General features: G+C 40.5%; 2 protein-coding genes across 5 annotated transcripts in view; both read left to right on the top strand.

The window, feature by feature from the left end:
* Positions 1-19,641, top strand: part of RBBP5 (RB binding protein 5, histone lysine methyltransferase complex subunit) — a 33,846-nt gene extending 14,205 nt beyond the window's left edge. For 3 of the 4 annotated variants that reach the window (XM_010991374.3, XM_031438734.2, XM_064477105.1), the window contains 11 exons: positions 4,107-4,247; positions 5,229-5,391; positions 6,573-6,682; positions 7,743-7,862; positions 7,951-8,104; positions 8,202-8,273; positions 8,914-9,031; positions 10,330-10,399; positions 10,785-11,014; positions 11,788-11,979; positions 17,561-19,641. In XM_010991374.3, coding sequence (XP_010989676.1) covers positions 4,107-4,247; positions 5,229-5,391; positions 6,573-6,682; positions 7,743-7,862; positions 7,951-8,104; positions 8,202-8,273; positions 8,914-9,031; positions 10,330-10,399; positions 10,785-11,014; positions 11,788-11,979; positions 17,561-17,589 — 1,399 coding nt within the window. In that variant the 3' untranslated portion in view covers positions 17,590-19,641. The remainder of the gene's footprint in view (positions 1-4,106; positions 4,248-5,228; positions 5,392-6,572; positions 6,683-7,742; positions 7,863-7,950; positions 8,105-8,201; positions 8,274-8,913; positions 9,032-10,329; positions 10,400-10,784; positions 11,015-11,787; positions 11,980-17,560) is intronic. The other variant, XM_010991375.3, reaches the window with a different exon arrangement.
* Positions 19,642-20,778: 1,137 nt separating this feature from the next.
* On the top strand, positions 20,779-22,277 carry TMEM81 (transmembrane protein 81). The gene has a single exon (XM_010991376.3). It carries the CDS (start codon positions 21,177-21,179, stop codon positions 22,005-22,007), a length of 831 nt encoding a protein of 276 aa, XP_010989678.1. The 5' UTR covers positions 20,779-21,176; the 3' UTR covers positions 22,008-22,277.
* The last annotated feature ends 1,567 nt before the right edge of the window (positions 22,278-23,844 follow it).

The following is a 23,844-nucleotide window of genomic DNA, read 5'->3' as shown; positions in this document are numbered from 1 at the left end:
CATGTAAGAACTTAACCAGTGGGACTGGCCCTCCGTGGGCTTGCTGTCCTCTTCTTAGGGATGTTACAGAAGATACCGAAGCACTGAATGCGAGCCATAGGTAGAACAAAGTGATCTTTAAGACTCTAAGATACTAGACTTAGTAAATATCCAGCTATCTTTTGGAATGAAGGAGTATTGTCAGATGTGAGAAAGTAAGAATATCTAACTCTCAAACTTACGGAATTTGGAATTGAAGAATATATTGTTATTTTTAATGGGAAAACCCCTCTTGGTTTCACCTCTGATTATAATTTAATTTCTAAAATTAGATTTTCCTCTATTAGAAAGGATACACAAGCCTGCTGTGAAAAAGTTATAATGCAGAAGGATTTAAAGGAAAAATTGAATCACAGCTAACATTCTGTTCTATAGTCAGATTGTGCTGAAATGCTTACAAGAACAGTAGCAAAAGCTGTCCCTTGTTTGTTCCCACTCCCAGTATTCCGATATTGTCCCATTCCCAGTGTACTTCCATTTTTTTGGTTTGTTTCTCTTGCTATTTGTCTTCATATTTCTAAAGTACATATGTATATTACTTTTTCTTAGTTTGTTAATTTCAAGAACTTATCCATGGACTTCTTATTAGAGTGTATATAAGTTTTAGCTCATCTTACCCTCCTGTCATCCACTGAAATTGAGTGGACCCTTGGCTTTTTTGTTATCAACCCTCAAGTTACAGCATCTGTGGGCGTCTTCTTTTTTTAGGTTCACATTTTCTAGAAGGATCCTCTTACCGCCTCTCTGAGGGGTAAGCATGCCTGGGAGTGTTCTAGAGCTGCTGGGAGAGGGGCATCTGAGTCCTCTGCGTTCAGACTTGAGCTTAGTCTCTCCACATTCACTTCCTTAGTTTACTCCTGCCTTCAGTTCCCAGTCTGGGAATATACTTTTCTTGTCTCTGATATAAATAATTGTTAATGGTTTCTGAGCACTTACTATATTGAACTAAGAGTTTTATATATATTAATTTTAATTCTCTCAACAGTTTCAGGTAGATACTCTTATTTATTTCCATGTTACAAATGAGGAAATTAAAGCTCAGAAAGGTTCTATGACTTGCCTGAGATTACACAGCCTGAAAGTTGTAATGTTTACATAAATCTGACTTGAATCTTTGTCCTTAGCCATGGACCTGTGTTGCCTGTTATAAATTCTTCAGTAGCAACTCCTCTTCATTGCAAAATTTGGATAAAGACTGATTCTGGGTTTCTTTTTCTGTTTGTCCCTTCTGTTTTTCATTTCTCTGTTTTCTTTTTTGCCTTCTTGTGGGGTACTTGAACTATTTTTAGAGTTCCATTTTGATTTATCTACAGTATTTTTGAGTATATTTCTTTGTATAGCTTTTTAATGGTTGCTAGATACTACATTGTATACAAAACTTGTTAGTCTTCTGGTGTTGACATTTTACTCGTTAAAGTGAAGTGTAGAAATCTTCCCTTTCCGTCCTTCTATCCTCCCTTGTTTGTAATATAAGTGTCTTAAACATTTCCTCTGCATACATTGATACCTACATAAGACAGTGTTATAATTTTTGTTTCAAACATAAAAACTCAATAAGAAAAAAATATATTTAAAACTGTTTTACTCTTTTCATTATTCTTTCTTCCTGATGTTCTAAGATTCCTTCTTTCATTGTTTCCTTTCTGTTTATAGAACTTCCTGAGCCATTCTTTTAGGGTAGGTCTGCTGGTGACAGATGTCTTTTGATTTACCTCTTTGTTCTTGAAGGTTATTCTCTCTGGACGTAGAATTTGGGTTGACAGTTCTTTTTTTTCAGCACTTGAAAAACATGCCACTTCCTTTTGGCCTTTAAGTTTTTTGATGAGAAATCTGCTCTCATGTGAATTGTTCCCTTAGGTAGGATGTCATTTCTCTGGCTGCTTTCAAGATTTTTTTCTTAGTCTTTAGTTTTCAAAGTTTGTCTCTGTATCTCAGAGTGGATTTCTTTGAGCTCATCCTATTTGAGTTTGCTCAGCTTCTTAAATCTGTGTGTTTTATATCTTTTGCCAAATTTGGGGAAATTTCAATCTTACTTCTTCAAATACTCTTAAACCTCATTCTTTCTTCTCTCCTTCCAGGACTCTGATGCCGTGGATATTAGATCTTTTGTTAAAGTCCCTCAGGTCCCTGAGCCTCTGTTCATTTTTGTATTCTGTTTTCTTTCTCTTGTTCAGATTGGGTAATTTTTATTATTCTGTCTTCCAGTTTATGGATTCTTTCCTCATTGGCTGCTGAACCCATCTTTTGAGTTTTTTATTTGAGTTACTGTATTTTTCAGTTCTGAAGTTCCTATTTGGTTCTTTTTTCTACATTTTCTATTTCTTTGCTTAGACTTTTTCGTGTTTCGAGCATGTTTGTAAATTGCTTGTTGAAGCATTTTAATTATGGCTGCATTAAAATCCTTGTCGGAGGATTCTGACACCTGCGCCATCTCTGTGTTAGTGTCATATGGTTGTCTTTTCTCATTCTAGTTGAGATTTTCTTTGTTCTTGGGTTGATAGTGGTTTTCAGTTGAAACCTGGGCATTTTGGATGTTGTGTTGTGAGACTGTAGAGCTTATTTAAATCTTCTGTTTTAGCAAGCCTACTCTGACTGGTGCTGTGTGGGGTGAGCTGAGACGGAGTGTACTGTAATCTTACTGCCAGTGGGCCGGAAGTCCAGGTTTCTCACTTGGGTTCATGATGCTGGGTGGGGTAAGAAGTTCAGGTGCCCCACTAGGCCTCCTTGGCTGATACCATCCTAGCTGGGAAGGATAGGAACGCATTATTCCTGCTCCCCATGTGGCCTGCACCACAACACTGCCTTGGGGGGTCCTCATTACTGCCCGGTGGGTATGAATGTCTGCTTCCCCACTGAGCCTTCTCTGACACCACTGTAGTTAGAGGAGAAGGGCAAGAGTGGAAGTCTAGATTCTCCATTTAGGCCTTGGTGACTGGGATGGAGGTGAGCGTTGCAGTTGCTTCTGTGATATTTGCTGGAATAACGTTGATTCTTGTGTAATGAAAGTTTTCTGTCTCTGTGGACTCCCCTTTCCTGGTCCCTTGCCTAAAGAAAGCAGGCACTCCTTGAGCCTTTTTGTGTGTTGTGTGCCCTTTGACGCTACTGGGTCGTTAAGCTTCTCCACCACCCGGTCCAGGATATATGAGGCCAAAGAAGATCCAGGGAACTTGTCATGTCGTTTCTCACGTCCTGCAGACCTGAGCCAGTCTGTTTTCTCTGTACCTTTTTACGTTTGTTTTCTATATAATGTCCAGGATATTTAACTATACTTAGTAGGAGGAATTAATTCCTTTCTTAATAATTTTAAATAGCAGATACTTTACTGTTTTGTTTAGATTTATGATGGTGCTACTGCTAAGACAACTTTAAAAAGCTCAGATACTCCTCCCTTCCCCCACCAGACGAAGAAAATCTGTTTTTTTGTTACATCAACACTTAAGGGCCAGCTAATTTTAGATTCTTCCAAAATGTTTGAGTGTCTTTTTTTTTTCACTGAGCTACTTACAGTATTATCTTGAACTATTAAGAACTTCTGTGTACAAAATAAGTAAACAATTAGGCCCTACTGTTTAGCACAGGGAACTATATTCAATAGCTTGTACTAACCTATAATGAAAAAGAATATATATATGTGTAACTGAATCACTGTGCTGTACACTAGAAACTAACACAACATTGTAAATCAACTATACATCAATTAAAACAAAAAAGAGGGGGGAGGGTGTAGCTCAAGTGGAAAGTGCATGCTTAACATGCACAAGGTCCTGGGTTCGATCCCCAGTACCTCCTCTAAAAATAAATAGATAAAGTAAATTACCTCCCTACTAGGTAACAAAAAGAACTTCTGTTACTAGATATGAAGGTGTCTTGAAAACGTTCTTATTTATTGCTTAGTTCAGAAAGCTTGTTTTGTTTTTGAGTATATGTTTAAAAAATAAGAAGACGAAGAAACATTGTTGACCCAGGCAGTAAGGGCAATAAGTGTGACACATGTATTTTTATCTATAAGGGCGATGTGATATACTGTAACTTAGGATATGTGCTAAGTTACCCTTTTTTCTTCTCAGCTGGAGCCGAGATGGTCACAAACTCGTGAGTGCTTCTACTGATAACATAGTGTCACAGTGGGATGTTCTTTCCGGCGACTGCGACCAGAGGTTTCGATTCCCTTCACCCATCTTAAAAGTCCAGTATCACCCACGAGATCAGTATGTTTAATCTGAGCTGTTCTCTCCTGGGGTGGGTCTAACTCTGTATGGATATTTCCAGGCTCATGACAATTTCAGTTTAAGGTTTTAGGAGGCAAGAGCACATAGCTCTTCAAACCTCTTCTATATAAAATAATCTATTTAGGTTGGTTCTACCAAATAGATTTTAAAGAGGCTGTTGTTATAGTTATAATTTAAAACTGGCCTTTATTAATTAAGACTTCGGAGCGGGGTGGGTATAGTTCAGTGGTAGAGCATGTGCTTAGCATGCACAAGGTCCTGGGTTCAATCCCTGGTACCTCCTCTAAAAATAAATAAACCTAATTACCTTCCCCCACCACCGAAATAAAATAATTAAATAATACAATAATAAATAAATTAATTAATTATTTTTTAAAAAGACTTTGGAAATGGGCAAAGGTAGAATTAGGTGTGATAACTAACCGTTCCTTAGCCCAGGGCTTTTGCCCTGATGATTTGAATTTCTTTAGTAAGGGAAACAGTTCATTATTAAAACTATGTTTAAGAAAAAGAGTTACCTACCGTTCTATTACAGAGATGTAATTATTTTCATGTCTTTGGGTTCTCTTTCAGTCAAGTTCTCTGTAAGCGTAGTTTATTTGTAGAGCTTTATAGCTCACAAAGCGTTTGTGTATATTAGATGTATATAAACATGTATTTTTTACATAGTTTTAGTTAGTATTTTGCTTTTTCACTATATGTCTTACATGTTTTACAAGTTTTCTACATCTTCATATTTATTCTTATTGATTACATTTTATTTTGTCAAGGTAGAATTCCATAACTTTAACTCAGTCACTTCCCTATTATTAGAAATTAAGTTTAGGCTTTTTCACTATTTTAAATAGACTTGGGCTTGGAGAGTTGATGAGGTGGTAGATCGAAATTAGGGAAAGGGGCAGAGAATCAGCCTTCTGATACCAAAGCAACAGCCAATGTACTGTTCATATTTTTAAACAGGAACAAGGTTCTCGTGTGTCCCATGAAATCTGCTCCTGTCATGTTGACCCTTTCAGATTCCAAACATGTTGTTCTGCCGGTAGACGATGACTCCGATTTGAATGTGGTTGCATCTTTTGATAGGCGAGGAGAATATATCTATACAGGAAATGCAAAAGGCAAGGTAAGCGTCGAAGCTTGCAAGCTGGTGAATAAGTATCTGCCATCCTGTGCATTGGCTCATTTCACATTTACTTGTTCCCCTTCCTTTGAAATGTCTTTCATCCCTGGACTAAGAATGCCTCCTGCCTGTGACAAATGCAGCCTGTTCTTTTCTCGTGCCTTAATAATTTCTGTTCTTTGGATTTAGAGTGGTCAGAGATTATTTGGCCTAGAAGAGGATGGAGGGCCTTTACTGGATGCTAGTAATGAAGGGCCATTGCTAAATTATAAAATTTAAAAATCACATCATCAGATGGAATACTGCTGATAAAATGTCTGATATCTTGGTCTGGAAATATTGTATAATTTAGGGTAGCTCAATCTATAGGTGAGCTTTGGGATCCTTTTTAAGCTAATTAGAGTTTGTAGTTCCATTAGATACTTTGGTATTTTTGGTTTTTTGGTTTTTTTTCCCCACTGGGTCATATGGGCTAGGACAATTTCATGGCTACTTTAGAGAATGCCAGCTTTTTTTTTTTTAAATTGTAGTAAAATTCAGGTAACAAAATTTACCATCTTACCCATTCTTAAGTGTGTAGTTTGGCGGAGTCAAGTACATTCATATTGTTGTGCAACCAGCACTGTCATTTATCTCCAGAGCTCTTTTTATCTTGCACTCAGTCTTGTACTCACTAAATAATAAACTTGCTGTTCCCTCTCCCTTTCAACCCCTGGAAACCCTCATTCTACTTTCTATCTCTGAGTTTGGCTATGCTAGTACTTCATATAAGTGGACTCATCCAGTATTTGGTTTTTCGTGACTGGTGTATTTCACTTAGCACAGTGTCCTTAAGATTCATTCATGTTGTAGCATGTGTCAGACTTTCCTTCCTTTTCAAGTCTGAATATTGAATAATATTCATTGTGTGTATATAGCACATTTTGTTTGTCCATTCATCTGTTGATGGATACTTGGGTTGCTTCTACTTTTTGACCATTGTGGATAATGTTAAACATTATACTTAAAGAATGAGTTAAGACACTGTCCTTTAATTGAAGAGGTCAAAGGCCATACCAGTTAATCAAGTTGAATACATGGGAATAAAGATATTTATATTTTTACCCAATTTTAGAAGCAGAAGCCAGATCTAATTATTGTAAGTTATCAGAATACTTACTTTTTTTTTTTCTTTTAAACTTTAGATTTTGGTCCTAAAAACAGATTCTCAGGATCTTGTTGCTTCATTCAGAGTAACAACTGGAACAAGCAATACCACAGCCATTAAGTCAATAGAGTTTGCCCGGAAAGGGAGGTGAGTGAGACCTGTCTTTTTAGGAACAGTTTTAAAAGTGAGTAGAATGCAAAAACACATTGAGATTCACAGTTTCTGTGTAATTATACTTAAATTTTTAAAACATTTACTTAAAAAATAGTTATTATAAACTGTCACTATCTGGTTCTTAAGTTTATAAAGTTTACTGCATTGAGCCAGCAGTCACATCTTGAGATTAACAGGCAGTTCCTTTACAGAAAGGATATCTGAGTGGTCTGTGCTTAGAACCAAAATACCAGGCACATGGTAAGCACTGGGAAAATGTTACTGTCTAATAATCAGAACTGAGATCACAGAATTCACACGGTAACTAAATATGTACGTTACTTACATAAAACCTATTTTAAACCCTTTTAATTTCAGGTGTTTTTCTGGTAAGTTTGGTTACCCAGCTAGAAGTTGATACACATATCAACAGAAACGAGAAAAAGAGGTTGTCAGTAAGAGAGATAATAGTCATCCTATTTTGTATAGAAACACCATACACACTTAGAGGACATTCATGTTCAAATTCTCTGGAATTAAGAAGTTAGTTAGTGAAGTCTGTAAGAAGGTAGTAAAATGATTTGTATTCTAGACAGATTTCCAGCACTTTCAGTGTCTTTACAGTAAAAAATTGGGCAATCCAAAATGATATATTTAGTTTATTAGCTCATTAAGAAGAGTGTATTGTATATGAAAGAGGCCAGAGAAATGAAGTATTTTTGTATATTTGTTTAACTGTAAGCTTGTGAATTCCGGAAGCTGGTTTCAATTTAGAGGTTTGGGGTTTTAGTCAAATATCGATGATTAGTTTGTACGTGTAGGGTTCAGGGATACACGGGAAGGATAAAAAGTTTTCTCACTTCACATTGTATTTTGGCTTGGAAAGTGACAGGGAGATAAGTATTCTAGTCTGTTACTTAGAGTTTTACTCACTCTCTCCCTAACTTGGTAGTTGTCTTACGGTACGTACTGTTTTAAGTAACTGGTAGTAATGGAAAATGTTAACAGGAACGGATTTCTGACCCTGATGTTGGTATTTTTATCCTTTTCGTAGTTGCTTTCTAATTAACACAGCAGATCGAATCATCAGAGTCTATGATGGCAGAGAAATCTTAACCTGTGGAAGGGATGGAGAGCCTGAGCCCATGCAGAAATTGCAGGACTTAGTGAATAGGTGTGTATCACACCCTAGAAGAATGCGTGCTAACTCATGACCTGGGGTCAGGTTCCGGTTCTCCTTGGGTACTTTCTTTGTCCTTTAGGACCCCATGGAAGAAGTGTTGTTTCTCTGGGGATGGGGAATACATAGTGGCAGGTTCAGCCCGGCAGCATGCCCTGTACATCTGGGAGAAGAGCATTGGGAACCTGGTGAAGATTCTCCACGGGACCAGAGGAGAACTCCTCTTGGACGTAGCTGTGAGTAGAATGAGAGGTTGCTGTTGTTACTTACGCGATACAGAAGATCTTGGATTCATTCTTAGGACTGATTTTTCTTTGCTTCATTAAAATTCAGTGGCATCCTGTCCGACCCATCATAGCATCCATTTCCAGTGGAGTGGTATCGATCTGGGCACAAAATCAAGTCGTAAGTATTTTCCTGGTTTAATTGCTTTGAAACTAGATATTCTTTCTTTTTTATCAAAGAACCTTACAAATAGTAAGCCAAAAATTACTTTCTTTTCCATGTGATTCTTCTAATCTAATTAAATATTTCAGTGCAGTTAGTTTTGCTTTATTTTAATGGGAAAGTCTTGGTCCAGAGCCAGTTTATTAGTGTACCAGGAGGAAGTCTAGTTTACTTTCTGGGACATTTTTTATATTTTTCTATTGCTTATCTGAGATAGAGTTTTCTTTTGCTTTTCTTATTTCCAGCTCAGTTAGCTTCTGTTTTACATCTTCGTTTTCTTTTGAACACCTTTAATTATATTTGTAATCAACATACTCATAAGAAAACATTTTACCACAGAATTTTATCTTAAAAAGATTAAAGAAGGCAGTTTTTTATGGAAGAACTATAGTTAATAACTTGGAATGTTTAAGATAGGAAATACCTTAAGGTAGTATAGTAAAACCTATAGATACCTAATTTTTTATTATCTGCTAAATTTGATCTCAGAATTTCAAGTCTCTTTCATGCTCAGATCTTTCATTTATGTCATTAATGTCTAGATTACAGACTATTGCTGTCTCACATGGTTGAGTCGTATGTTTTGCTTGTGGCATAGGAAAATTGGAGTGCATTTGCGCCAGACTTCAAAGAATTGGATGAAAATGTAGAATATGAAGAAAGGGAATCAGAGTTTGATATTGAAGATGAAGATAAGAGCGAGCCCGAGCAGACAGGTAATATTCCTCAATTGGAGGTAGTATTTCCCAAAGGAAAAAAATGATTGTTTTCCTCAGTGTTCATTCTTAATTTGTGTTGAAAATTTATTTCAACACTTAGTCTAAAGTGGCATTTTTTTCCCCTAAGCTTACACAGTTGTGACTGTTTTTAGAATCTTGGTTTGTAAGGCGTTGACTAAGGTCATACAGGGGCATCACTGGGGTTCAAGCAACTCCTTTAACGTTTCACTTTGTATTTCCTGACTAACTGCAGATGATTGAATGAGGACTTGCTTGCAGCACCTAGCAAAGCCACCCACACATGCTGGGTGCTCAGCTGGTGTCAGGTGTTGTCCCTCCTCTGTCAGTAAGAAGAGGGTAAGAGCATGGGCTCTGGAGTATGACTGCCTTGGGCAGAATACTTCCTCTTTAAACCTGAACTTCCTCATCTGTAAAGTAGGGGTAATGACAGTACCTGCCTTTTAGGGCTGTGCCGAATAAGTGAGATGATTCGTGTAAGGCACTCACTGAAGTGTCTAGGCCACAGTGAGCATTCAGGTGTCATTTTCTATTATCATTACGACTGTGATCATTGTTACTCTTATTTCTTGGCTTCTAAACGTCTAGATAGGAAGCTCCTTGAGAATAAACATTTGACTTTATATCCCATGGTGTCTGAACACAGGGCTTTACATCTGGCAGGGGTTTGTGTGTTTGAATGCTTCGCGTGCCCAGTTGGCACTGTCAGTGAGTAGTTAATGTCATGGGTCACTGCCTCCTGTGGCACTTGGTGGTGCCAGGAATCAGGGAATTGGGATTGAGGTTAGTTCTCTCCAGCTTCAAAGTGCTGGTCCTCACTTTTGTGTTACTAGGTAACTTACATGCCTCATGTGTCTTAGGAAGACCACCAGGTTCCAGGATATTCTGGTTTCTATGGATGTTACTGGACTGTGGTGTGAGACCTTCCCAAACTTCTACATAGGTGGTTTCCCCTTCCCATCTCCTCAGCGCACTGCATACACCTGTACTGTAGCCCTTGCTGTATTGAACTGAAGTTATCTATTTGTACCTATCTCCCCAGTTAGACTTACGAAGCTTTTACTGAAGGACTGTTCCCAGCTTTCTTGGGCATTGCTCTATTCCCAGTGCCATGCATATGATGGGAATTCAGCACGTATTTGCTGAATGACTAAGTGAAATGAAGTGTTCGGTTTTCCTCCTTTGTGTCTCCTGGGTTTCAGTCTCTGGCAGCCATAAGCTGCATGTAAAAAGCAGTTTTCCACTTCTCACACCTCTGCCGTGTTTCTGTCCTGCAGGGGCTGATGCTGCAGAGGACGAGGAAGTGGATGTCACCAGTGTGGACCCTATTGCTGCCTTCTGTAGCAGGTGAGCCACCGCTGAAGGCTGGGCCTTGGGACGCTCCTCCTCCTCAGTCTCTGGTGCTGTGCCGCTCAGCTCCCGGCTGTTCCTTCAGCCCCATCTGCTTGTTTGCTCAAAGAGATAACTCCTTTGGTGTATACGAAATCCCTTCCCTTCTCCATTGGTAGAAAATCTTAAGAAAGGCTTTGCCATTTATGCCATTTATTTTTCCTACTGATTTTATTAACCATGTTGTCTGATTTCCTTTTATTTGTCTTGACTTTCTTAAAATTTCAGACCCATACCTGTTGCTTATGGTTAATGTAGATGATTCTGCCCTAGAGGAAGGGTTCATGGTTTAAGCAACTTTCTCCTCTTTTTCCTGTCCCTTTTCTGATCCTGTTCCAAATAGTGATGAAGAGCTGGAAGATTCAAAGGCTCTGTTATATTTACCCATTGCCCCTGAGGTAGAAGACCCAGAAGAAAATCCATATGGCCCCCCACCAGATGCAGTCCAAACCTCCCTGATGGACGAAGGGGCTAGTTCAGAGAAGAAGAGGCAGTCTTCAGCAGATGGGTCCCAGCCACCTAAGAAGAAACCCAAAACCACCAATATTGAGCTGCAAGGAGTACCAAATGATGGTAAGGGCTGCGTCCTCTCTCCCGCCTGATGGACACGACTCTTTATTCTCCAGCACGACCTGGAGATTCCCATTTGGGTGGTTTTTTCCCTTAAAGGAATTTCCCCATGAGTGTTCAGTGCATTACAGCTTTGTAATAATTTGATCTGCTTTCACTTCTCTTTTAAAATAGGGGCGATTTTGCTCTCGATACTCTGCCCAAGATGGCACACTTTAAGTCTTCTGACATCTGGGGCAGAGCTTGTGTCAATGCCAGTCTTCTTTCCCCAGCTCTTCCCCCAAGATTCTCATCAGGTGGTGGGGTACTAGTCAGACGTGGACCATCTTTCTTCGTCCTACCTACTTTTACAGTCTGACTCTGGAAGCCTTTTTAATCCCGTTACAGAGTCTGAATTCTTACCCTGGTCTGTCAGGTTCCAAAGCTCATTCCCTTTCTGCTGGCACATGCCAGCGTGCACGTGTGCGTTGCTGTGCTGGCTTGTGTGAAACAGCACCAGCGTGCCCTTCAGCTGCCTTTTCCATCTGGAGTTGCTGTGGCTTGGTGTGAACCACATAGGCCATGTGTATTTGGCCAAGCAACTGCTTCTCACTTAGTGACCACTCTTACAGTTTCATAACTAATAAACAAAGCAAAATTTTCTCCTCCTATTAGTGGACCTGGGACCCAAGAGCAGGATTCTTTGCTCATGGATAGGTAGCATGGCATGTGCTCGGTTGGGGTGATGGGACTGGTGGTGTGTGGATTCCTTGCCATGCCTCTCTGTCCTTTTCCAGAAGTCCATCCACTACTGGGTGTGAAGGGGGATGGCAAATCCAAGAAGAAGCAAGCAGGCCGGCCTAAAGGATCAAAAGGTAAAGAGAAAGATTCTCCATTTAAACCGAAACTCTACAAAGGGGACAGAGGTTTACCTCTGGAAGGATCAGCGAAGGGTAAAGTGCAGGCGGAGCTCAGCCAGCCCTTGACAGGTAAGGACGCACTGGGGGCGCTGTCTGGCTTGCTTCGTGGCCTTGCTTTGTACAGCCCCTGACTCCGTTTAACTGCAGCATTTTTTCCTTCCTTCCCTCCTTTTTCCCAGTGGTAGATATTCTTTGAGTTTTAAGCTGCTGCTACGGGCAGGCTAAACCAGATTTGGCTTAATTCAGTGGCTCTTAACCTTGGGTCCATAACTAGGTTTCAGGGGATCTCCATTCCCTTGATCTTATATACAAAACACTTTGTGAATATTTTTGTGGGGAAGATGCCTGTATGTTTCACCAGATTCCTGTAGGAATCCATGACCCGAGAAAGGGTAAGAACCCCTGGTTTAATTCATTTTTTCATCTGTGTTTGCTCCTAGGTTTTTTGTTTCGTTTTGTCTCAAATGAAAGAGCCAGACAGATAACCGGAAATACGAGTTTCTTTAGGTGCCCCTGACTGTTTATCTGTAGCATCTTTTTTCTTTCTCTTTAATTATTCAAATCCCAGGGTGGTGTTTTTCTCTTTCCCAGTAGCTTAGAATCAATGATGGTGTTTATCTCTCTCCCAGTAGCCTAACAAGCAGTTGTTAGTAGTGCTGTCGTGTTAAGGAACAAGATGAGGTGTTTTGTTTTTTCAAACAGGAAGGGATTACCAAAAAGACAGAAGCTATGTAGCTGCTTCACACCTAAACTAAACCTCTTGAAACTTGCTGAGTTTTCTCACTTTTATATGATTGACGGATTTTTATTGGGAGATAGAGAACAGTTTCAATTTCCTATCAAATACTTAGGAATCTAGGTTAAGTGGCCTCTTGTTTGGAAAATAGTAATCAAATTAGAGTCCATTTCTACTCAAACATAGTTTTTGTTTTGTTTTACATACTGGCACTGCTTTAGTTAATACAGTACTCTCAATTTTCTGTGGCTCTGTCGGTAGATTCAGAGGCAGGACTGACAAAATACTAGTGGTTGTATTTAGGGTTTTTTTCCCCCTTTTTAATATTTTAATTTAAATGTGTTAATCCAAATGCGATGGTAGACACTAGAATGCAGAATTCCTTAAATTGTTTACTCATTGTGAACATGACTTCTCTTCTGCAGAGAAGCTGAAGCAGACTCAGTTACTCATCATTTTGAGTATTCCCACTCAAATTCACTATATTTAGACTTAAGTTTTTCACAGTCCAACAGTACACCGCTGAGCAGCAGCATTTTTCCCCAACAGTATTTACGGCGCTCCGCTGATCACAGGGTTATGTCTGTATATGTTAAAAAATGGCCTGGAGAGTTAAACAGGCATTGCCAACTATGATTGCAGTTAACTAATGTAAATGAAAACGATGCTTCCATAATCTACTTCTTGCATAAGCTGATGCCACTACAGAAGAAACAGTTTAAAGTTTAAATAGATTTCCTTGGCTCCAAGAGCCAAAATGCTTCGGGCTGATTTAAAATACGGCCAAACATATTAAATTAATTGAAATTCTCTAGGACATACTTTCCCAGTGTCTTCAGAATCTGTCTGTAATTAATCATATACTTTTTTATACGAAGTGTGTGGTAAATAAACCATTAGAAGTTTTTAAAAACTAAACATTTTTTTCTCTATAATACAGTGATTTCAACTTTTAATTATAGCTGATATGGTCACTAACAGTAGCTAAACTTTTCTGGCATTTTCCAAATTGGGTTTTTGTCAAAGGTGCCATGAAGTACTGTTACATTTTACAGCCCAAAGTGTAACAGCAGTGGTGTTTTTCAGCTATGCTTCAGAAGCATCTAAATGTTGGACAGTTTACTTAGCTGTAAAGGAATGGGCCTTTTTATTCCCTGAAGTTCTCAAAATACTGCACTGAAATTTTAAGTTGTGTGTAAAATACACAGTTTAGGGCTTGTACAAGTCAGCATTTCAGAGCTCCTTCTAGCAAGGGTGGCTGTCGTTATCAAGGGCCTATTAGAAGTTTATTCCCACTCAGCTGAGAAGGTACCAACCTCATTAAAGGCTGGAACTTCTATCTTGAAATAGCAGGCTGCTTCAGGCTGGATATTTTATTTTCTACATTGTTTTTATCAGGCACTTGAGTTGGTCAGCCTTAAATAGAGACAACCATTTTAACGGCTTCGCCCTTTAAAAAGGAGTAGAGGAGACGTTTGTGGGGGAGGGTAGAGCTCAGTGGTAGAGTGCATGCTTAGCATACAGAAGGTCCCGGGTTCAATCCCCAGTACCTCCATTAAAAAAAAAAGAAAAGGAAAAAAAAAAAACATTAAAAATAAATAAATAAAATAAAAATAAAATTTATTTAAAAAAACAAAAAGGACTAGAGACTTTTACATAACAGGTCCAGAGTGATGGTACGCTGACACCGCACAGACAAGACAACTGCAGAGATTACAGCAAACAGTTTATCATCTTGTCATGATTGTGTGCACTGCATACTTCGCCATGTAATCTGTACTTCCTTCTTCCCATTTTCTCCTTTCTTCTCCGGCCTTGGTTCCTTGGCCTTTTCCTGAATGGAAACCTCCAAAACTGAAATGGCCAGGTCAAGCTCCAGAGTGTGCTGAGTGTTTTGAGGCCATTAAGATTAAGCCTCAAAAGGGACATTGTGGTTTAGTCCCAAGATTTCTTCAGAAGGGCTGTACCCAGCTTTATCGACTAGCTGCAGTGCAGTTTGGGTCTTTGTGAAGGCTGAATCTGGGGGAGAGTGGTGAAACTGAGTATCACATAATGCCATCAGAAGTCTCAGTTTCAGGACAGCCTATCATGCCTTCTGTGTTGGGCGTCTTTGGGCAAGGGTGGGGCTTCATCCAATACCGTGTTTGGCTTGGAGGGCCTAGAGCAGGCAGAGGCTGGCTGACCCATGCTCCCCAAGGCCTCTGAGGTAAAAACTCTCTGGTGTTTATTTTTCATGTTTTCCCACACCTTGGAGATTTTCAGTAGAAAGCAGCATGCTGTCATTGTGGATTTTCCACCAGATATTAAGAAATGAATCCTGATCCTACATTCCTGAGGCTGGACCATCTTCAAAGATCAGTTCAGTCTGACTGGTCTATTTGTAGATTCAGTGCTTTATGGACCTCCCCTCCCTACAAATGCCTTATTTTTATATGAGAGTCAACTTATTTGAAGGCAGGATTATAGGTGAAGGCTGTGTTGCAGCTCAAGTTAGATAAATGCCAGCTGTTTATCATCTGCAATTGATCAGTTATTTCAGTAGACCCTGATTAGCCCTGACAAAGTGGCTACAGTCCGGTGCATGTTGCAACGGGAGATTATGCATTTCAGGGGACAGTTGGAAGACATGTATACCACCATAGAAGTAGACCGCCTGGAACGAGCTATAGAAAATTCTTCCCTATCAAACAGCTCATTGGTATTAGAAACTACCAGTGGACTGACATCCATGAAGACACACTTTCTGTGATGAGTGAGGACCCATCAGTGAAGCTTGGTGAGGGTAACCCTGAGCTGGGGACTTTTTGGAAAGTCCAGATTGACATAGCACTATCTGTCAGATTCCCCCCAGTTACTGTCCAGAGGACAGTCCTCAGGATAGAAACCTGAGAGATGAGGAGAACCACCAGTGTCCCAGTTGCCCTGTGACTGAGTGCTCAAGGATTGCCCAAGAACTAGGAGTCCTTGGCAGTAAACATCAGTGTGTTTGTAACGAGTGTCACATATGTGGTCTGAAGGCCTTGTGGGATGGTGGGGGATGTGGTCTGAAGGGGGTGGTGCGCACCTGGGCCTGTTGGGGGTGACAGAGTCCAGAATGAGCAGAGGTGTCACTTCTGGGGAGCGACAGACCTTTGGCGTCACCACTGCCCTTCTGGTGCTGGCCGACCACCCTGGGCCTCTGAATCATACCCTGTTTGCTTACTGAATCTGTGATTGTCTTAAATGATTGGTAGGGTTTCCCCCCCTTTCGTTTCCCTTAAAAAAAAAATGATCAGTCTCTCAAAGATTAATTTATGAATTCCTGCTAAAATCAGATGGCTAGATGGATATTTTTCTCATTCTTTGTGGTCTTAGATGACAGAGGTCACGTTAAAAACTTAACACCCAGTTGGCCACCCTGACTTGGCTGCTTTTGGGGGGTACCAGTAACATCTGTTCATCATGAACTGAATTTTTCTTCATTTTCTATTACTGGAGATTTCCATCACGTTACAGCTGAATGATAACATATCTTTGGGGCAGATTTTTAACAACAGGTCTTCTCCTTTGTTGCCATTTCTGTCTATCTTATCTTGCTCCTAGACCTGCTTGCTCTGGTGTTGGTTTGTTGCCTGATGCCTCATCGAGCTTTGTTTTTGGTCTGTTCACAGGAAACAGGATGATACAGAAAAATTAACTGACCTCAGATAATCAGTATAATGTAGCTCATTAGTCATCTTGAGTGCAAGCTACTTTTTCCTTATGATTTAGGCTTAAAATGTCAATGTTGTGTTCATTTTTAAACTGTTAAAGCTAGATTGGTCAGCGTACCTGTGGAAAAGATCAGGAAAACTAGCCTTAAAGTGTTAAAGGCATGATATTGAGTCCTGTGGAGTAGATTCTTTTATCTCAAGATCAAAAATAAAAAAATCAATCCAAGAGATTACTGCATTTTATGTTGAGAGATCTGAAAAACAGATGCTTAAATACACTTTTTATCCTACTGAACTATATATAAAGTTTAAATTTGATTTTTAACACGTAGCATCCAGGAGAATTTGTATCTCATAATTTGTCTGTTCTCAGGCAAATCAGAATTTATTTTTATTGCCAGTTCTCATCGGTGCTTGAACTTTAAAAATCCACTTAAAAGCAAAGTTTACAAACAGGTACTTTTCTTTCCTAACTTGGGCAATTATTTTTAACCATTTTCACCTTCAAGTGGCATGTTCTTCCCCATTTCACATAACACTGGGAGGGTTTTTTTCACCTTGTTCTCTTTTTACACTTCCTAGTTAATATTTCACAGCAGCCCATTTAAGGATGTCCCTCAGAGATTGAACAGCTTCTATGGAGTAATCAGGGAAGTGTTCATTTGATTTTACTGCTTAGGATTTTATGTATTGATCAACTGTTGGCTCGTAGAAATGCCAACGATAGTTTTCATTAATATTTCACAGTATTTGGGATTCTGAGGTGATGACAGTTACCACTTGAGGTGATGACAGTTACCACTTGAGGAACTGGGGTTTTCGGAAAAGGGTTTGTTCCTCACCATTAATCATTTAGTGGCGAATTGGTCTAATATATGAAAGATTGAAAGAAGCAGTACCCTAGAACGTCCTGTACCTATGCTTTTTGGAATATAAAGCATTATTTGTTAACACCCTGGAGAACGGTTAGCAGCTTGGAAATTGTGTAGGACTCTGATCATTTTGCCTTTTTTCCCCTCTTCGGGGCAGTGGTGAGAAAAGAACTGGGGTCGGGGTTTATTTTTGCTTCAATAAAGAGTAATGGGGTTGGCTTTAAAGGGGGGAAATTCTTAGCCCACGTGTGCTTGTACGCATCATCCAGCATCCATCACTGTATCTGTTCTTGGAAGTAACTGGTCTAAGTTGATACTGAAAGAAATCTTTTTGTTTCTAATCTCTTTAGCAGGGGGAGCAATCTCAGAACTGTTATGAAGACCCTGGAAGTTCTTCGTTCTTCCCTCCTTTGCCATCGTGTGGCCTCTGGACACTGTGGTCAGTCATTTGAGATTGACTTTAATTTAAAACAAAGGCCTCTGTCTTCCACCCAGGAGGTGGAAGGAGTGAATTTTATGTTTGAATGAAGAAGTGAATTATGGAAGAAGAGTATACGTCCCTTCCCTTTCAAGCATAAGTCCAAATAGGCTCTCAGGAATGAGGATTTGTGAAGACATCAAACAGGAGTTTTGACTCATTTAAACTTTGATGCTTGTCATGTTGCTGGAGAAGAGATTCCTGTTCTGCTCGTCTGTCTTTGCTGTACCCAGCATCATTTTGGCCTGTCATTTCCGGTCTCCCACTGGCCTTCCCTCCTCAGTGCATGTCCTTGAGTGACCTGTTCTTATCTGAAATTTTGCTGCCTGTAACCTGGAAGAACTTCTGTTGCACATTCTTTCTTCCGTTTTTAAACTCACCCTCTCACCAGATACCTCCTGTGTTTCTATATTGTGTTACAAAGGATGGGCAAAAAAGAAAGTGCTTGAAGAATTTCAGGTTTTTCTGAAACGTAAGAAAGATAAGAAAGGCCCCCCTCTCTTTAACATACTGTAACATTTTGCTCAAGAAGCTGGGCTGTAAGAAGGTCGGGTTTGTCTTTGTTTTCTTTTCATCACGTTTCCCTCCAGTATTGGTTCATTCTCATTAAGCATGATTTTTGAAGACAGCTAGTTGCATTGTCTCCAGCAAAGAATCATCAGTAGTTTATATTGCTTTACCTGTACTGGCTTCCAGCGATGGAACCAGACCAAGGTGTCTCTCAGCAGGCTTCTTTTTTATTGGGGTGGGGGAAATCTATGCAAGGACTGAAACAAAACCGTCTAGAATCAAAGCGACAACAACACAGTTCAAATCAAAAATCAAGAAAACTTCTTTTTTTTATCATTGCTCGTGGATCTCTGTGTTTCCCATCAGTCATCGCATTTCCCCTCCTGTATCCATGATCCTTTCCCTTCCTCCGTGTTTCCAGTCACTTCCTTTCTGTGAAAGGTTGCTTAGCTTTTAAAAAAAAATTTTTTTTTAATTTTTACTTTTTGCTTTTGCTGTTCTTTATATAAAAAGTAGCAGATTGGATGGATGTGTACATTAGGTGTTTGAAATTCTCTGAAAATCCAGAGTGAAGCCAGGTGTGGAGAGGGCTCACCAGGCTCTCTGAGTGGAGCTCTTAGCTGGCTGGGAGTGCTGAATCAGGATCATTTTCACAGTATCTTCAAAGGAGAGTTAAGCACTGTGCTTACTGGGAAGGTTCTGTCAGTTGCTGGCTGCTCCTGTAGGTAGCCAGACAGGTCGCCTACCTTTTGGATTTTAGCATAGAAATCAAAGTGGAACATGTCAGCAAGGGCCTCTTCCATTCCCTCTTTAGAACCAAAACGTTCAGTAGTTAAAGTAAGAACTCTTCCTGGGTCAGTGGCAAATGTCTATATTTTTAGATGCCACGCCTTCTCAGATGCTCATTTTGTGAATTTCATTTCCGCTTTTCGGATCAGACCAGGGGTTGAGATTAGTAGGTGGGTCACTGGACATGTTTTTTGTTCTGCAGACATGACATTATTTCCATTTCGTTTCTATCTGTACTTTACACGGCAATAGTATGCAAACTGTGTAATAAAGAGGTTTCTGCCTTATTTCCACGTGCAAAGTAGCTGGGTGTCCTCTGCCTATGCATTTGGATGTTCATGCTCTGTCTGCCTCCTAAACTGGCTACTGAGAAGATATTCAGCCCAGTCAGAGTGTCTCTGGCAGCGGCTCCTAATAATTATTTATGTTTTTGGAATTTTTTTCAGCTCCTAAAGCCTTCTGTCCATTTCAGTTTGCTTTTCTCAGTTTGTACAATATATGCATATCCTCTTCTTGCCTGTTGTCTCCCCACCACCACCACCACCATTTTGTTTTTTAATGTTCTGTAGTTTTGTACGAGATGAGACTTAGCCTTGGATACTTCTTGCTGAAGCTTTAATGCTTTGTAAATAAAATTCGATGTTTATTAAAGAACAGGTGTAGGTGTGTGTTTGTAGACACGGATCGTTTCTGAAACTCACCAGCCACTTTGCTTTGTATGACGGAAAATGCAGCTTCTTTTTTGATGTTAGATCTTCTCTGTGGAAATACAGAGCTGGGAGGGGTAAGGGGTGGTCAGGTAGTCCAGATGTCTGCCTCTAGACAAGATGATAAACAATTCAAGCAAAAAGTTAGTGTTAAATCAAACATCAGCTGGGAATGACCTCTTCAAATTCCTTATCTCCCTTGTAACTCACTTGTAAGTGTATGTAACTGCGCTGTAGAGGCCCCAGGGCTAGGAGATATTCTGGAGCTTACAAAAATGAATGCAAGGAGGTTCCTGCCTTCCAAGGATCCTTCTTAAAGTGTAAGTACGGTTAAATTTCTCTGTATTAGTCCTTTTCCCCCTAGATTAAATAGCTTTGAAATCTGTTGAATATTCATTGTCTCCTGAAGAGTAAGATGTTTCATAAAGTCTGTTTAAGTCTTCGATTTTAATCATCGCTAAATCTGAATGTCTCCTTACTAACCTTTCTCAGTTTTGTGACTGAGAAGCTTTTTGACATCATAGCTGTTTCATAGCAACCTTGACCCAAGTGAATGATGAGCTGCTTCTCCTGTTCTGCTGGGTGAAGGGACTGGGCTGGGAGGCAGGGAGAAATATGTGTCCTCTCCCCCAGAATGTATGTTCGGTACCCTTGGGAAGGAAGACTGCCTAGAGGTGGGAGTGGAGCTGCCTGTCTTGCTGCTAAGCACTCAAATTCTAACAGGCTTGTTGGCCCTTGTCTTCATGAATTTTCATTTCTGTTTAAAATTCCTTACACGTGAACAGTGTTTCACACTGTACAAAGTGTTTTCATGTACAGTTTATCATTTGATGCTCAAAGTGACCTTCCTGAAATAGGCAAGGGGGCCTTAATTTGCAAAGGAGGAAATAGAAATTCAGGAAGGGTAAGTCTCTTGCCTCTCAGTTCAGCATTCTTAATCCTTTTTGTAGAAGGTTTAAGAGCATTTAAAGTAAATAATTCAAGTTAATCCCCTCTTTTTTTATATATATATATACTTGGTCTTTGATTTCTTATTTGGTCGGATTTAACTGACATTTTGAAACCTTTGAATTCCGATCCCAGAATCTGGAGGGGAAGGGAAAGGGTGAGGAAGAGCAGAGCTTCACTATGCATTCGAGTTAATGTGTAAATTCACTTCAGCTTTTGAAGTCTTTTCATCTTTGTCTTCCCAAGAAGTGGACCTAAATTCATGAAAAGGATGTGAGAAGAACGAAGACCGGTAAGGGGGTCATTAACAAGCAGAGAGAGGAAAGCAGCAATGTTGTGACTTCTCTTTCTGCCTCGTGGCCTCACCTGTTACTAAGGACTAGACTTGTCTTAAGTTATATTTATTGACAATGCACGCATCGTATCTTTTGACTTTGAGGGCTGTCTCATGTCGAAGGAGTTAAGTTATGTCGTAGAGGATGAAGCTGGAATACCTTGGGTGTTGACTGAGGGTGGTGAAATGCCTGCTAAGACATGAAGACATTGGCCACAAGTTTCATCCTTGGGAGCCTGGTGTTGGCTTTCCTTCTGCCTTTGGTGGTAGCTTTACCTAAAACACTGGCCATCCCCGAGAAACTGCAAGAAGCCGTGGGGAGAGTCATTGTCAACACCACAACCTGCTCTGTCACCTGCGGCCTTGGCTATAAGGAGGAGACCGCCTGTGAGGTGGGCCCTGATGGCGTGAGAAGGAAGTGTAAGTCTCAGCGCTTGGAGTGTCTGACCAGCTGGATCTGTGGAATGCTCCACTTCACCATCCTCATAGGGAAGGAGTTTAAGCTGAGCTGTCTGAGCTCAGACATCCTGGAGGTTGGGCAGGAAGCTTTCCGATTCACCTGGAAACTTGCTCGGGGTATCATTTCAACTGATGACGAAGTCTTCAAACCCTTCCGAGCCAGTTCCTACTTTATAAAGTTTCGGTTCCCTCAGGAGTACGACTCTGGGACCTACCGGTGTGATGTGCAGCTGTTAAAAAACTTGAGACTTGTCAAGAGGCTCTATTTTGGGCTGAGGGTCCTTCCCCCTAATTTGGTGAACCTGAATTTCCATCAGTCCCTCACTGAGGATCAGAAGTTAGTAGATGAGGGCCTGGAAGTGAATCTGGACAACGATACCCAGCCTCAGCGCCCGCCGTGGAAAAAGAAGGTGGCGGTAGCCTTGGGAGTAGGAATTGCCAGTGGCGTGACTGGCGGCGTGTTGGTGATCGTCGCACTGTGCAGCGGGCTGAGGGTGATTAACAGCAGTGCCAGCCTGAAGACCTTATACACCTTGCTCCCGAAGGGCTGGCTGCTCAGGAAGCCAAACTAGCTTTTTCGGGAGTGTTTTGGCCGCCTGACTGCGCGTTAGCTAAGAGGGAGGGCTTCTGCTACCCAAGGAGTGAGTAGGGGATGTGGAGAGGGGCCACATCATGGTAGCTACGGGCAGTAGTCTCTGCCTTTATGTCCCGGGTGGGTCTCTCCAGATCTTCCCTGCGCGCTAGGCACCCAGGAAACCTGACTGCAGGCATCTCCCTGCTCCGGGAAGAGCTCTGTCTTCCGAGTTTGCATTCGTTGTCGACCCTTTACAACTTGCATGCCTCCCTGCCTTGATTTCCCTTCTCAGCAGTAAAATCATGTAGAAGGATACAGCTTTTCTAGTGAAAACATACTTTTTCTTCAATAAAAATAATTCACAGCTGTATGGAGAGCTAACCTTTTCTGCTCTGTAGTTTAAAATTTCTTGTATTTGTTTAAGTTGTTGCATAATCAGTCTGGTTTTAGGATAAACTCACACCAGAGTTTTTGTAATAGACATTGAACGAATTGCTTTGTAGGGGGCATATGCCCATTTGTGGCAGAGTTGAGGTTGCTGGTAATGGCATCTGACTCAGGTATGTAGGAGACAGTAAATGTTAATGAATTATGTGCCTCCGCCGCCACCCCCCGCCGCCACCCCTTATCCCTCCCAGGTGAAGCCTCTGTGCTCACAAATTGAATTCCTGGCAAAACACTGGATTCTTCACCCGGTAGGTTTCCCCTGAGCAGTTCCTTGGCTTGCTCCCCGCCCCTGTCCTTCTAGCTCCTTCAGTGCCCTGAAGCTTACGTTGCTGGAAAGGTCAAGTGTATTGGTTTCTTACAGCAGCCAAGGCCCCCTAAGGGAGAACTCATACCTTCCTTCCTCAACAGGAAATCCAATCGTAAGACCCTCGGAGGCCATTCAGACTGTGTCTGAGATAATTGACTTGGCTTGTGGAAGCATCCGGGAAACCTCTCTTGGGCCACCAGCTGAGCTAATTCTATTGAGAGATTTATGTTTCTTTCTCTCACTTTTCTCTCGCTACAGAGGAGGTAGCAGAAATAAGACTTGCACCACTGGTTGCCTTCTCTGGCTGTGTGTCTGAATCACCCAGATGAGCTTTTGAAAAATAAGATCCTTGAGCCCCAACCCCGAGGATGTTAACTTGGTTTAAATTATAGCCAGTCAATCTCTCTTATTTCTTTTACTTTAAATTTTTTTTGTTGAGGGGAGTTTTATTTATTTATTTATTTTAATGGAGGGACTGGGAATTGAACCCAGGACCTCATGCATGCTAAGCATACGGTCTACCACTGAGCTATATGCCCTTCCCCTAAATAAAAAAAAAAAAAGTTCAAACCCATAGAAAAGTTGAAAGGTTTGATGACACCCATAGACTCTTTAACTAAATTGACCAGTTGCAAAAGTTCTGCTCAGTTATCTTCCTCTCGAAATAAACACTGACTACATGAACCACTTGAAAGCTAGTCATAGACGTTGTGACCTTTTACTCCTAAATCAGGTATGCGTCTCCTGATAAGGACCTTCGCCTGTATAACTGCAATGACCTCATCACACTAAGAAAATTAACAGTTCCCTAATCTTAGGTATAATCAATACTTCATTTCTCCCGACTTCTAAAAATCTTAGAGCTTTTGGGGGAGGTGGGTGTAGCTCAGTGATAGAGCGCATGCTTTCCATGCATGACGTCCTGGGTTCAGTCCTGGGTTATTTTGTTCAAATAAATAAATGAATAAAATCTTAGAGCTTTTAAACTTAATTTTTGATCCAGGATCAAATGAAGGTTCACATGTTATATTTGTTTATTTCTCTTTAAGTCTTATTTTATAACAGATCCCCTGCATTATTT

This window comes from Camelus dromedarius, chromosome 21 (assembly GCF_036321535.1).
Source record: "Camelus dromedarius isolate mCamDro1 chromosome 21, mCamDro1.pat, whole genome shotgun sequence".
Taxonomy (NCBI): Eukaryota; Metazoa; Chordata; class Mammalia; order Artiodactyla; family Camelidae; genus Camelus; species Camelus dromedarius.
Note: the sequence above shows the minus strand (reverse complement) of the source record. Positions and strands in the feature narration are given on the sequence as shown.

Coding starts and splice junctions, on each gene's coding strand:
- TMEM81 (XM_010991376.3), top strand. CDS start 21,177: ATGAAGACATTGGCCACAAGTTTCATCCTTGGGAGCCTGGTGTTGGCT.